This window comes from Tympanuchus pallidicinctus, unplaced genomic scaffold, assembly GCF_026119805.1.
Source record: "Tympanuchus pallidicinctus isolate F22 unplaced genomic scaffold, pur_lepc_1.0 scaffold2, whole genome shotgun sequence".
NCBI lineage: Eukaryota > Metazoa > Chordata > Aves > Galliformes > Phasianidae > Tympanuchus > Tympanuchus pallidicinctus.
Window position 1 is genome coordinate 15,608,254 of NW_026294721.1, and position 15,174 is coordinate 15,623,427.

The 15,174-nt window shown below is 37.9% G+C and overlaps 1 protein-coding gene across 13 annotated transcripts in view; it reads right to left on the minus strand.

The window, feature by feature from the left end:
* Window positions 1–15,174, minus strand: part of KCNIP4 (potassium voltage-gated channel interacting protein 4) — a 375,732-nt gene that overhangs the window by 2,283 nt on the left and 358,275 nt on the right. For 6 of the 13 annotated variants that reach the window (XM_052682834.1, XM_052682832.1, XM_052682842.1 and 3 more), the window contains 4 exons: window positions 10,764–10,834; window positions 5,329–5,436; window positions 4,470–4,574; window positions 4,076–4,138 (listed from right to left, as the gene is read on the minus strand). In XM_052682834.1, the coding sequence (XP_052538794.1) occupies window positions 4,076–4,138; window positions 4,470–4,574; window positions 5,329–5,436; window positions 10,764–10,834 (347 nt within the window). Of the gene's footprint in view, window positions 1–2,979; window positions 3,652–4,075; window positions 4,139–4,469; window positions 4,575–5,328; window positions 5,437–10,763; window positions 10,835–15,174 lie in introns of those variants that run through there. The other 7 variants (XM_052682843.1, XM_052682833.1, XM_052682831.1 and 4 more) reach the window with 4 other exon arrangements.

The following is a 15,174-nucleotide window of genomic DNA, read 5'->3' on the forward strand; positions in this document are numbered from 1 at the left end:
GTCAGGAAAGAAAGAAAGGTGGTCATGATGGGCAAATCCCTTCTCAGAGGAATGGACGGCCCTGTATGCAGGCTGGACCTGAGCCATCAGGAAGTGTGCTGCCTTCCTGGTGCCTGGATCAGGGACATAACCAGAAAACTGCCAAAGCTGGTTAAGTCCACTGATTATTTTCCATTACTCATAGTTCAGGTGGGCAGTGATGAAATTGCTCAGAGAAGCCTACAAACTACGAAAAGAGCTTTCAAGGATTTAGGGTGTTCAGTTCAAAGAGTGGGAGCTCAAGTGATCTTTTGTTCTTTACCTTCAGGAGCAGAGAAGGACATTGAAAGTACAAGCAATGAATAATTGGCTCAGAGGCTGGTGTCAAAGCAAAAACTTTGGGTTCTTTGATCAAGAAGCAGTTTACTCAGCCCCAGGCCTGTTGTCCGTCCATGGAACACACCTATATAGGGGGCAATGTATCCTAGTGCAGGAGTTAGCAGAGCTTATCAAAAGAGCTTTAAACAAGCTACGACAGGGAAGGGGACAAAACAGGGCTCACAAGAGATGAGCCTAGAGGAACGATGCTTGAACTGGGAGTGAGGCAGATGACTACACCAATGCACACAGCATGGGTGACAAGCAGGAGGAGCTGGAAGCAACTGACCATCAGCCCTAGCTGCTATTACGAAAACATGGTAGGACCACTCTCATGACTAGAGTGCTATGATGGATGGCTATAAGTTCTTCAGAAGGGATAGACAAGGAATAAAGTGTGGTAGCGTGGCCCTTTATATTAAAGACTGTTTTGATATTAAAGAGCTTGGGGTTGGGATTGATAAAATTGAGTGTCTATGGGTAAGGATTGGGGGAAGGTCTGTAGAGGCGACACCAAGCAGCCAAAGGACAGAGGAGAAAGAACTGGATAGGATTGAGAGGAAACACTTCTGCTGTCCCTACTTTTTCCATGAGGAAAGATAGGTTCTTATACTTGGTGCCTAAACAAGACCATACTCAATGAAGACTGAATACTCTGTAGTTCCTTACATAATGTCCTAATATTTACTTTGTGAAGGCAGAGGCCATCCTATGCACAGGGACTATGAATTCAGAGTCCTGAACTAGATATATTCCTTAGACCGTATAATGCTACCATAATGATAGTTGCACCAAACAAGTACTCAGCACAAAGACGGGATTTTGAAAGAGACAGTTATGTCTGTGTTTAAGAACACAGAGGCCCTTGATGCTACAACCAACTAACCAACTAAATAAATAAATCACAGCAATTGAAAGTGGAGCTTCTCTAAATATGCCCTGCTGTGTTAGTTCTTGCTTTTAAAGCATGCCACACTATAAGATCCACACTAGAAGTGATCTTAGCTTTAGAGTTTGGTTGAGAGTGTTCTGCAGCACTTGTTTTCTTGCACTGTTTTGACTCTCATTTTGCAGCTTGGAACAGAATGTAGAGAATTGTGAACATTTCCTGTGTGCCTCTAGCATATTTTTATGTGCACCAGATGCAGCTCTTGCTGCCATATTGATAAATGGGCATTCCCATTCCAAGGCTTGAGGTAGAATCATTTGTTATGCGAAACCAGCAGGGAATGTTTTAAGCAGACTTGCTCTAATATCAGCTTGTATACCAAAGGATGGCTTGTAGATGAGGAAACAAAGACAGACATCAAAGTCTAGGGAACTACAAGCATGCTGTAACCCTGTCCTGACTCAGCAACAAAAGATTCTGGTAAGAAAAAGATAACAGTAGAACTAGCAGTACCCTATGTAGAGTGCCAAGGATAGCTTAAAGTGTGGGTTGGTTTCCTCAGAAAAATTGAACTAAAATGAGTATTTTGCAGCTTGGAAAAAAGATATTAAAAGAAGGGTTATTATGATGATACATGCTATTTTTCCACAGCACAAGAGCATGCAGAAGGACTATTAAAAAAGACTATAAAACACTGCATGCCAGAATCAAAACAGATGAGTTTACTATAGAAAGGATTACAGAATTATTCAGTTTTGTTTTAGGCATTGTTATATACTCATGAAGGATGATACTTCACACTCTGGAGTGATGCAAATCACTGCATAGTGAGAAAAGAAAGTAAATTTAACATTCTCTTTCTAGATCAGTCTCACACCTACTAATTTATTAATAAAACAATTTCCTACAGTGTATTTTAAAAGGAAGAGGCCACTGCTGTCCTCTGGAACAAGTGTAATCCTGAAAGAGTTAAAGCCACATTAACAGACCACAGCTCTTGAAGAAATTTTCTTGAAGGACTCAGGTTGAACTAAAAACCCAAATCTCATTTCTGAAACTAAATCCTGACAGAAATAGGAATTAAACACTTTGCAGCTCAGAGCTGTTAATAAAAGAAAGGTCTTAGTAAGTCTAAAGACAAAAAAAAAAAAAAAAAAAAAAAGTGGGCATATATTTTGTATGTCATCATTTGGATTCCACATCAAGCAAAGCAGCAAGACAGCCTGCTCTCTAAGATGAGAGAATGGTGTCTGTCACGTTGTGAGAGAGATGCCTTATGAATCACTTATTTTGAATACTTAGAAGAGCAAAATAAGAAATCTACTAACAGAAGTGAGAAACTGAATCACTTTGGCAAAGGAGAACAGGCAACTCTTTACTGAAGGTACTAATTTTCTTTGTAAATGAAGCAATCCGCCTATTACTATTATCACTATATTCTGGTAAGTCTTTCACGTAACTTCTAGAACTCTGTAGACCTCAGCTGGGAGATGAACTTCTGTTTCAGATGATCAGTGTTAGCAGTATTAGCAGAGCAAATACCTGTCATTCATATTGAGTAAGACTGACCAGCTAGAACCACCGTCACTGTGATACAACACTGCTGACAAATAGGACGCTACCCAGTACCCATTGCTAAGGACACACCAAATTAGAGCTGTGGTGTGTTGTTTTTTTTTTTTTTTTCCTTCTATATACCCTTAAGTCAAAAGAGTCAGTAAATGACCACTGCGTGGTTGCGACCTCTCTGTATTTTGCTACTTTTAAATCACAAGAGCAATCCCAAGGATATATAAAACAATACACAAATTCTAGCACGTCTGTGCTATTTCCAGTTCTGATTTCCATATTCCATATCACTATACATTTATCACTAACTGCGCTGTTCTTTCCTGTCCCTCATTCTACTGTTCACTTCTTGGTGTCAGAATACAATGCACACAGTCCATACTCTTGATCTCTTGACAGCTTCACACTAATCAGCCATCCTGGGAAGGCTAACATTGCATCCAAACACAACTACAATTCCTTATATTTTTCACTGCAACAAATAGCATAGGTTTTGTTTTGCCTTATCAATTTGTATAATGTAATCAAGCCCACCTTACCACGAGGTGTAATGCAACATTTTGCAGTATGTAACAACATAACCTCTTATCGCACCAACAGTCAGTACCATTATTTTGTATTTTCTTTTTCTTGCATTCTTCACCTTATGCATTAATGGTATCTCCTTAAAATTCTGAAAATTCATCCTTCCTCACATTGTCTCTGGTGTGAAAGCAAGTCAGTTTCCAAGGGCAGAGGAGTGAAAACAGGCTGTAGTTCTTGCTGTATGTTTACTCTCAATCCTGGCTCAAAATGCAGGGAGCTGCTTTCAACAGTTGAAGGAAATTAATGGCCACCTGGACAATGTAAACACTTGTAACTACTAATCACAATCTGTTCTTACTGGCTTGCCTTGGAAAAACAAACAAACAAACAACAACACAAAACTTGCCTGCTTTTAACTCCTGCCATTCAACGATTTGCAAGCTGCTTCCACTCTCCCTAAAACATACAGCTCAGGAAACACTCCTATATGTGACAGTTTTTCAAGTAATATATGGCTGTGACTTTATGCTGATTTTATCAGGAGCATTACCCAGAACACATAAATATTTAACTGAATGCAAAAAAACTTTTCGCTGTTAACTATGAATGAAATGCTATTCTGCACATGCTATCTGCACATGAAATGCTATTCTGTCACCTCAAAAAATAAAATAAAATCAGTGTATGATAGCAGTAGCCAGCTGATATGGATTCAATACATCACGGGTTGCTTACCTTCTGGCAGCTCTCAATGAATTCATCTATGGTAACTACTCCATCTTTGTTTTTATCCATTTTCTGTTCAGAAAGAACAGAAATGTATGATTACACTCCTGAAATCTACTTTAAAAGTCATTTTTAGCATTTATTTCATTTACACGTTGGCCTAGGAAACAACTAGGCCAAAATGCTATAATAATGTAGAAAATAATACACTAGCTTGAAAAGCTTGCTCAAACGGCAACGTAGGGCGAGTAGATCTGAGAGACAAGTGCCTTGGGATGAACCATGGAGAAGAATAACACAATCGATAGGATATGCAAAACTATTACAACAATGCAAAAAAAAAAAAATCCTTCTACAGCTACAAATGGAGCAGCTTTTTGGTTCCCTTTGTTACCTGACCCACCTGGAAAAATGTTTCCACATGTTGTCTAGGTGTGTCCTCCTTGAGAACAGGATAAGTGCATTTCCCCATCATATCATATATTGCTTTCATGATATCAAGCATTTCCTGAAGAGAAAAAAAAAAAAAAAAAAAGTGCAATTCAGGGTGCATTATATATTGTGCTTTGATTCAGAAAACATAGTTTCTATTATCAGCATTTTAGAGAAAAAAATTACATTGTTATTTAGTGATTGAACAGCTTCAAGAATGTACTGAGTATCGCTAGGAATTCTAGCACATTGGTTTGGCTTTCATTACTTGTTCAGCACATGCAGATGAATGTTTCTGATTTTAAATACTTTAAGTGATTCAGAATACGTGCACATTCACTGTGGGAAGAGTCTCTTAAAATCTAACGCATAAGTAAATGGAAAAAGAATTCTATAGCAGCAGGTTAACACACAAGACCTTCATACAACTGAGTTTTCAAGAGAAAAAAGAAATACCCACATGCAAACTCGCACACTCGCAATGAGTTTTCCATTTTTATCAAAAGCTTTGGATTTGGTTAATAGCAGGAATCACAAAAAAATGTAAGAGTAACTATAGATGCAAGTCATCTGCTGTACTCTATACATACATGTTTCTGTACATACATAAGTTTATGATAATTATTTTTCAATTTTGGTATATGCCTTAAAATGCAAAAAAAAAAAAAAAAAAAAAAAAAAAAAAAGCACATTTAGTTTTATAATATGCTATACATTATTCCTTGACAGGTCTGATTTGACAGTGGTTCTTCTGACCCCATTCTTCTTTCAAAGCAAGACTTCTGTATACAACCTTCAGTTTCAGTATTAGTATAAAAAGTAGACCTTACCTCTTTAGTTATGTATCCATCCTTATTTATATCATACAAATTAAAAGCCCAGTTCAGTTTCTCCTGTACTGTCCCTCGGAGTAAAATTGAGAGACCCATAACAAAATCCTAAATGGACAAATGATCTTGGTAAGTTTGGAATGGAGCAGTATTTCACAAACACTCAGAAATGCAGACAAATACATCAGAATCACAGAAATCTTGAGAAGTGTGTTATTTTTTTCACTTGACAGAGAAAATGTTAAGAACTGCTGGTTATTTAAAAAAAAATTAAAAGTCTAGGCACTGTATACTACACCAGTAATTAACAAGTAAATTGAGCAATTTTCTATAAAATAAGCCACTGTTTTCTGTTAGTGGATTCATCCTCTGAAATGCCTCACGTAAGAAGTCTTTGTTGAACTAATTCCAAGTAAAAGCAAACCCCATGGTGTAATGACTCAGAACAAAGCTTAAGCAGGAGTTAGATTAATCTGAGCACAGGAGACCAATTTTGGATTAGCTATCCTCTGAGAACATTACATTCTTGTTATATGTATACCTCAATGGAGGTAGAATATATAGTTCTCAGAACTCTTAGTTGGATCTTGTGCAGTCAGCATTAAAAACTAAATATATGTTACCTCGACACTTAAATCTTTCACTGGAAATCCAATAGGGAATGGCAGTTATTTTGCATTCATGTGCCATCTCAGTGGTCCTGTTATCCACCAATACTCTACTGCTTTACATCTACTCCACAGAAGTAAAAAAAAAAAACTCCTGAAATTATATACATGTCATGTTTGGCTACGGATAACTGACAAATTAACATCAGTGAGGATCATTCAGACCATGCCCTTGATCAGCAGACAAGCAATTCTGAGTACCGATATACTTACATAACTCCAGGGCTAGAATGAGATTTTTACTGCACAGTTGTAATGCTAAAATATGATAGAAAGTACAGCAATAATAACAGAGAGGTACAACCTGAGGCTACAGCAAATGAGAACAAGCCCCATAGATGCAGAAACAAAGGAAGAAAAACTGCTCAACTTTAGAAGGCCCCAGGTAGGCAGTGATCTCCAGAGAGATACCCTCACTTCCACTGCCAGCCCTTAAATGAGGTCTGGGAGTGGATTCTGACTCCTCCTCTATTTGCACCTGAGCTGCCATGGGTTGGGCCTGCATTCTCACCAGGTGCTCAATCACTGTTCAGGCTGTGAGAGCATTTCTACTACAACAGTTAATGTTCTTTCCATAACACAAAGCTTATTTACATTGCATGAACATCGTCCATACTAGAGAAGATAGTAGTCAAGCTGCACTGTCATCTGTCTTCTGCATTTCTTAGCTCATTAACTGCATTTTTTTAAAACAGTGACTTTTTTTTCCTAAACTTTTCCTCCACTTATTTCTATTTGATAAGCTTGTATACCCATACATCTGTGAAATCATCCCTATAATGTGTTAAGCACAATAATTCAATAGCTTATATTTAAATGTGCATTTTTATGTTATTGTTAAAGAAATACAGGAATTCTTTAGAGTAACACTAAAGCAGAGACTACAGAAGCTGAATGATTCTGTATTGCCTTTGGCTAAGCGTGCATTTCCTTATAACAGGAACAATAGAAAAGAATGTGTACCCAGCAGAGTAAAGCAAACAGGACATCACAGCCTCAGATGATCTGTTAAGCAGAGCTCTTTTGACAGTTTCAGTCTTTAACAATTCCAGTAGTATGCTCTGGGTTTTCTTAGTCTGTCATAAATTTCTGTGTTACTAGTACATGTGCCCTTTGGGGTAAATTAATACACGAGTCTTGAAAAGAGTTTTGCTCAACTTATCTTGTCTACATCTCAATGACTAATTGAGGGTCATAGAGTCAAATCTCCAAACAGCTCTTTAACAGCGTGCTATAAAGTATTAAAATGTCTGAGAAATTTAGAACAGATTTGATCACATTACAGCATTAGCAATTAGCCTTTTTGATTCAGTACTATTCATATTTTTCTGCACTATTTTACTTCCTTTCTGATGCCAGGTTTCTTGAATTCTTCTGCAGAGGTCTCCAATAACTTTATTTTCTTAAAATAATATGTTTAACAACTCTTGACATCAGCAACATCTGGGTCTGTTCAGCCTTGAGAAAAGAAGACTGAGAGGGGTCCTGATCCAGGTCTATAATATCTAAGGTTTGGGGGACAGAATGGCGAGGACGGACTTTTTCCAGTGGTGAGTGGAGACAGGACAAGGGGAAACGGCCAGAAACTGCAGCCTAGGAAGTTCCGCACAAATGTGCAAAAGAACTTCTTCACAGTGAGGTGACGGAGCACTGGAACAGGCTGCCCAGGGAGGTGGTGGAGTCTCCTTCTCTGGAGATGTTCAAGACCTGCCTGGATGCCTACCTGTGCGACCTGTAGGGAACCTGCTTTGGCAGGGGGGTTGGACTCGATGATCTCTGGAGGTCCCTTCCAACCCCTACAATTCTGTGATTCTGTGATTCTGTGATTTATTCCAATGCTTAGAATGGTGAGGCACTGGAACAGGCTGCCCAGAGAAGTAACGGCCGCCCCATTCCTGGTGGTTGAAGGGGCCCTGGGCAGCCTGATATACTGAGTGGAACCCCTGCCCATGGCAAGGAAGTTGGAACTAGTTTGACTTTAAGCCAGCCCAAGCCATTTGATGATTCTTAAATAATATCTACTTTCCTTTTCCTTATTATTTCTCTTTCTTCCTTTCTTTGAGGCACCCACTCATACGCTAGTAGTCTTCCTGACAACTCATAATCTTCCAGGTGTATGCTCTAAGCTTTGCAAGACTGGGTCACCTCCTTCCCTATTGCATCAGTGCATTTGGGAATCATACCCAGATCAATCCAGGCACACTGCCTTTGTCTGAGAGTTCTCTGGAGTTCTCCGGTTCAGGAACTATAAAAAGGATTTACCACGAAAGAAGGTTATGATGAGCTGCATAAGGATCATTTAGGACAGGATATATTTTCTACATATTTAATTTCATAAAATTTAAGAAAATAATAGTAAAACCATTTAGAAATAGAACATTAGATTCAGTGGTCATAGACTGAATCCACACAATGTTTTGGGCTAGATCTTCAAACAGTGAAAGTCTCTGGATGGTGGAAGGAGTGGTGCATGCCAGGAGTGGTGCAGCTATGGTGTTAAGCTAGTGATGCAATACAGAATGCTACAATGGAGCAATAGTAGGGCAGCAAATAAACTCAGATGGAGTCTGCCATGGAAGCACACCAAGTGTGGGTTCTTTGATATTTGCCTTTATTCCTTTTCACAGCTCTTTATTTCCAATCCTCTGGCTCCCTACTGAGCCTCCCAGTTACCTGTGAAGACTTTGATTAAAGGGGTCTAACAGGGAACGTTAGTTACAGACATAGTGGGGCACAGATGCAGTTAAGACAGAAAAGGTCACCAATGAACTGCAGGAATTGCTTTTGAGAGGAACTGTATTTATGTGTAGCTGTTTTACACTGTCTGGTATCAGAAGGCTTGTGAGATCCCCACTGCCATGTGAAGAACTGGCTGCTTACATATCAAATTTTCCTGTCCTTTTCACACAGAAGAGAGTCGAAGAGCATTTTTTCTTCACAGATCACAGACCATTATACTAAACTGTATTTAGTCCTACACTGTGATGTAAAAAGAAGTCTGGAATGAATCATTACTTGTTCACCAAATTTTTAAATCACACCACAATTCCTTTACTCTTTGTGCCAGTGGGTTTTCTGTGTCTTTTTGGTTTATGTGGCTTTTTGGGTAGTTTTTTTTTGGCTAATGGGAATTAACTGGAGTGTAGATTTGTATAGAAAATATATGGTTTATCTAAGATTAAAAGGATCAGGAAAAAAAATAATGTGATTTTTCCCATTTCACGAAACCCACGATTCACAGCTACTTTCACATGGTTAGAAAAAATCTAAACATTTTTAACATTAGAGGGATGCTTTTAGAGTGGTTACTGTACTGTTTGTAAGTATGAAGCTGCTACACGGCACAGTGACACTGAAGCAGGGTCTTTTGACTGCACTAGAATTACACTGGGCTTACAATTAGTGCAAATGAGATCAAAGTCTGGGTCAATTTATTTGAATCGATACTGTACCAAAGTACACTGGAAAATGTCTGTTCTGGCAATGATAAAAAATTCCACTTCTTTTATTTTCCTATTTTCTTCTATTCCAAAGCTCTTTTGTACATGGAGCTGCACTTGAGATATTCAAATACATTTAAAAAAGGCTTTACATCTACCTCATTTCTTAAGGTTTTGTCTTTGAGATACAAATGTGAACAAATTGTCTACAAAGATTACAAAAGCTTCTTTTGTTCTCATTTTCCCTAATGAAAACAGCAGAAATGTTTCTTAAATATTGATGCTAAAAATACTTTCCAGCACTGCTGTTGCTGTTACTGATGTTACCAGGATTCCTTGTAGAATTAGCCTCATACAGAAGATGTGAATAAAAGCTCCATTTCTGCTTCCAGTTTTACATGGAGCCCATTGATTTCAGCTGCCTGGAAGAAGGCAGATGGGGTTTGTGTTTTTCAAGTAAATGCAAATAATCCCCCACAAAATGCTCTGGTTATCTTCCCAGCTGAGGTTTAGATTTGCAATCACAGTGCATCTGCTTGGCAAGGATTCTTCCACATTACATCAATAATAAAACAATAAAAATTTTTAAAAAAGATTTTCCTTCAAATAATAAAAACATATATAGAGCATTTAAACAAATTTCCACCAGTGAAATTGAATTCCAAACCAATCTCAGGTTGTAAGGATACCATCTGTCCATTGAAAAAAAAGCAAAACATTTAATTCTTAAAGAAAGGGCTTAAAGTAAGGGCTCCTTTTCAGCACCACTTGCTTTCATTTAACTGCTGCAGGGAGTTGCCTTTTTTATCATGGTTTTGTGTCAGTGACGTCAGCCTTTGCAGGTGGTGACATCAGCCTCAGCAGGGAAAGACAGAATTTTTAAAAAACAGATTGGGCAGGTAAATGGAGGAAGAATTTGTTTTAAACATTTGTGCTTTTAAATACTATATATGTTTGTAGAACCTCCTCCTGGAAATAACAGAGTGTATAAGCAATCCTATTTTGTCTGAATCATCCTTGCAACTTGAGCTGGATCACAGTCTTTCTCATCTTGAAAGCAGGGGAAAAGATAAGGATTCTGTTATGCAACTATTGAATAAGTTGACTTACCTTTTAATGAGCAAATTTACAAAAAACGTTACATAGCTTGGTTTGAGTTATATTCCTGGGATATACGATTGTAAAATAATAACAATTTTGTTACCATGTCAAAAACTTGAGTCTTTTTATGTGATCCATATAATAAAACCAATCACATTCAGCTTCACTGCAAAGAATATTAAAACATTAATGAAAATGTAGAGAAAGACATAACAGTATCACTCACCTCAAAACTTACAGATCCATTGTGATCAGTGTCAAATGCATTAAACAGAAAATGTGCATAAGTTGTGGAATCTACAATTTAAAACAATAAAAATGTGTCATAGTAAGCACATCTTCTTCATAGTAAGCACATCTTATTCAGTGAAAATAATTATTGGAAGATATATTTTGACACCAACTAAAATTAAAATTTCAAATCACTTCGAACTTTTTTGGGGAGGCAGGATGGATGGGGTAAATTAGAAGATTAAGTATATGTGCAACTAGACCTGAAAGGAAATTCTGAAAGTATAGGCTAGAATATCTTTATTCATTTTCATTACTATTGCTGCATGCAAACGATTAATCACTGAGATCTGAACAAGCGGTTAAGAAGTCACGTTATGGTACTCTGAAACAGTCTGCATCAATGGGAATGCTACTTTATCAGTTAAATGACCATAATGGGAGATCTTTCTCATGTGCTAAAGAAGAAAAATGTGTTCATTTGTCACTTTAAGTGAGGGAAGCAGGCACTGCCATCTGTGCACTTGGCGTATGGCTTTTACTCTGGCAACAGGCGGATTGTTTTAGTTGAAGATGAGCGGGTCAGAAGCTGCTGCTGCTCTGGGGCTCTGCACAGCAAACTGGCATAGGGAAATGCAGAAGATGAGATTTCAGAGTCGCTTCAGCAGCATCTGCCACCCATCTGGCTGTTCAGTACTTGTCAACAGCCACAGGTGAGAGACCCATAGCTGGAATGCTGCTCAATTTCCATTTTACAAAAACTAGGTGCTTAAAAACCATGAACATGAGTGGCTGTGACTAAGTGAAGAGGTCAATAATATTCTGAAAGATGGTTGAACAAGTGATGTTTTCACTAATTGTTCACTTTTCAAGCCTTTTTGACTTCTTAATCAAGTCGTTTTGGAAACACTATACAGCATCCATGTATCTTTCCATTTCCACCAGATTCCTTCCAAGAGACACAAGCTGGTCCAAGAGTAATATATTTTGAACAGAAACTCAAAACTGTGCTTCACAGATTCAGACCAAGTAAGCGATGTCTCTGATCTTCAACATGTTAATTTAATAAAACACAACTGTAATAAGAACAAACCTTGCAGCTTTCAAACCTTATGTCTTTTAACACATTTCAGAGAATTTCCTCCCCAGAATTTAGAAATTCTGTAGAGATATTCGTTCACTCATCCATGATGCCAGCCATCAGTATGGTTGCTTAAGCAGGCGAACTTCCACTTTAACTGAAAAATGTAAACTTCTTTACTAAAGTTTATGATGTTTAGAATTTTAATTCTCTTATTTTTTAAAATCTACTGAGACATCTGTTGTACAACAATACAGTATACAAATCTTCAGAAAAAAAAAAAAACATCATAGAGGCATAATTACTGTAAATTGAATTTTAAATACCATCCAATTTTCTTGGCACTCATTTCTTGAAAATGTGTGAAATATTCCTAATCATTTTCTGTCTATTTACATTTTGTTTGTGCATGTAATTTTAGTCTGAAATTTTGTCTTCTAAAGCACTGCAGGATGAGGTACTCTGGTGTTTTAGTTACAGCTACTTAATGTGATCCCCATACACATCTTGAACATTAATCACTTTAGACAAAAGCTTCACTTTTTAAGTCAGATGTGTTTTCGTTTCAAGGATCTGATACAACTTGTACGTTAAATTGATATTTTGACAGGTTGAGGCAGGAACAGATATTAGATCAGAATTCTTTTGAAATACATCATTAAAACATTTTAAATATCAGACCAAAAAATGGTAATCATTATATATCCAAGAGTAAGCCTTAGAAAACCATGAACATAATCCACTTTTTTCTTAACTGAGGAGCACAATAATTGTTCAGTGTGCGGATTCCTATCTGTGACCTGCACGGCTGAAGAACAAATCCTAGTGCTTTTTTCCCAGATAACCTGTTGTGTGCATGCAGGGAAGCTACTGGGGCCTAGTCATTCACCAGTATAGCACTGTCTTTCTCATTTTCTAGAAAGTTATTTTTCTATTTTTCTATCTTTTGGGCATGGAAAACTTTTCAGAAAGCTATTCCTGCCTTTTGAAATACACTGATTTTATTACAATTCTGCATCATCTCCTTTGATATTCTTGTAGATCCTGTGTCCCTAGTCCTGGTTAGTCCTTGACATCACTTGATAAAGTTGCTGGATGACATCGGCAGATCATGATTTGATAATTGCTTGATCACTCTAAGGCTTAAAATGTTACTCAATATCATTCCTTTTATTCAGGTGATATGTACAGTTTTAATTACAAATTCTGGTGTGTCAGTTTTTTGATTATGTGAACATTTGTGGCACACATCTACATGTATGATGTTTTAACATGGGGACATACGAATACATTGCCTTTGCTGTTGTGATTTTAAATATTTTTCAATATTCACATGCAAAAGTAGTGTTTCAAGTTCAGCTGAAATTCAGAGGCCTTCACTGCACACAGCACATTGGCATTACACTCACAGGTGAAACATCAGACTGGCTGCTTAACTAGAAGCTTCAATACGGTGATTTCACTCTGCAGTTAACAGGCTATATTAATGGTTCTTGGAAGACATCTTGTCTACTGTGGGAAACCAAGAACAGACTTGGGTTTTCAAACCTCTCAAAAAATAGCAAAAGTCAGCAAGGCATCTGCAAAACATATCAAAACCTACAGAAAATGCTATAAGTCTCATTGTGCCTGCAAAAACAATAGAATTGCTGCTGTGAGCTGTTACTCTTGTGAGGACAATCAACTCTTCTGCTGTCTCCTCTGATTATTCTTCCTGTAATTTTGAGGAAAATTGCATAGTGCTTTCACATTTATTTACACTGTCTTCATGGATTCTTTAGCAGTCGGCCTTCATGTGGAGGATGTGGACCATAGGCAGTGAGTGGAATAAGCTTCTGGTGGTCACTTCTTGGTGCAATTCATTGAGAATCTCTAAAACTGCTTTACTGAAAAAGCTAAAATGCTGTTAGCATGCACAGCAGCATCTACTGCAGATGAATTATCTGGATTTGATATTTTCATACCATGCTAAAATTGTAATACATGGCGTTTCTATAAAAATAATTCTGATTCAGTAAAGCAAAGTTGCTGTGCAGGTGACAGGAAATGTAGTGTATTAGCACCTCTGAAGCAAACAGGAGTTTTGAATTTGATTTTGGGGTTAAGTTCACTTCATGGACTCAAAACTGAAAAGAAGCTAAAGATTTATAGTAGTCTATTGGATCCTGGTTTTCTTAGGGATTCTTTTTACTGTGTCTTCCCAAAATTAAATAAAGAGAAAGAAAAAAGCATATTTTCAGTCCAAAAAGTACAGTACCATTGTCAGCTCTGAATACTGTTGCCACTGCTGCCGACAAGCCATAGGATTTGCAGAGCTCACTGCAGGACCAAGGCCAGGCAGGCTCATGCTGCATGGGCTCCTCTTAACCTGCCTGCAGCTTTATCTTTGTTCTCCCCCGTGTAGCTGTGGCAACTGCTTCTCTGATCAGCCACGTTTCTGAGGCCGATTGGTTTTGCTTTTATGGTACAACTCTAAAAACACGCAGTTATTCTAGGCTGTAATGCTGGCGTGGGTAGGATGTGGGAGGGGATGGGGCACAGGCTGGAACTGGAGAACCTACAGCCATAATGGTCTCACCTGGAGCCTGGTGAAGAAAAACAGATGTGGAGCTGGACAAGAGTGGTATTAGGGGTAGCAAGAAACAAGGAGATAGTAAAAGATGCCATTCAATAAATTTAGAAGTAACACAGAGCTGGAAACCAGAAAGGTACACAAATGATCCGAAGTGAATCCTAGAACAAAGACTGAAAAAGCACCAACAAAAGTATCAGATTCCTTGTGGGAGAATTCTGCATGCTGACTCCTCACTTTCTCCCACAAATGACACCACTCCTCGAAAGGCCCAGAGGAGCAGTGGGCAGGTGAGCATAAGACAAGGAAATGGGGTAGAAACTAATTAGTGTCTGTGTAGCAATTTTAATTTTATTAATGTTCTTACTGTTTCTTTGTAACAGTTAGCTCTGGACTAAGAAAGGCTATACTTTTGAGACTGCACTTATTCTAACAATACATCTATTTGTGTAAAAGTTGTTCTTTCTTTTTGCCCATGAACTATTTTGAGTGTAACAATAAGATTTTTTTTATTCTTATAATTTTAAGTGCAGTAAAGGTGTAGTAAACCACATACGGAGTGGTTGTTTTCACCAGCCAGAGTGGTTAGAAAATGCAATATCTGAAACTGTAATTAGCTGGGCTTAAAAGCTTAGATGCAGAAATAATCAGTAAGTGGGTCAATTCTTCTAGCCTCTTGTTCTTCCCTATTGATTGTGCCTACTTGCTGAGGATTCCAGTGATGGTAATCCACAATGAATGCTGCTCTTTACC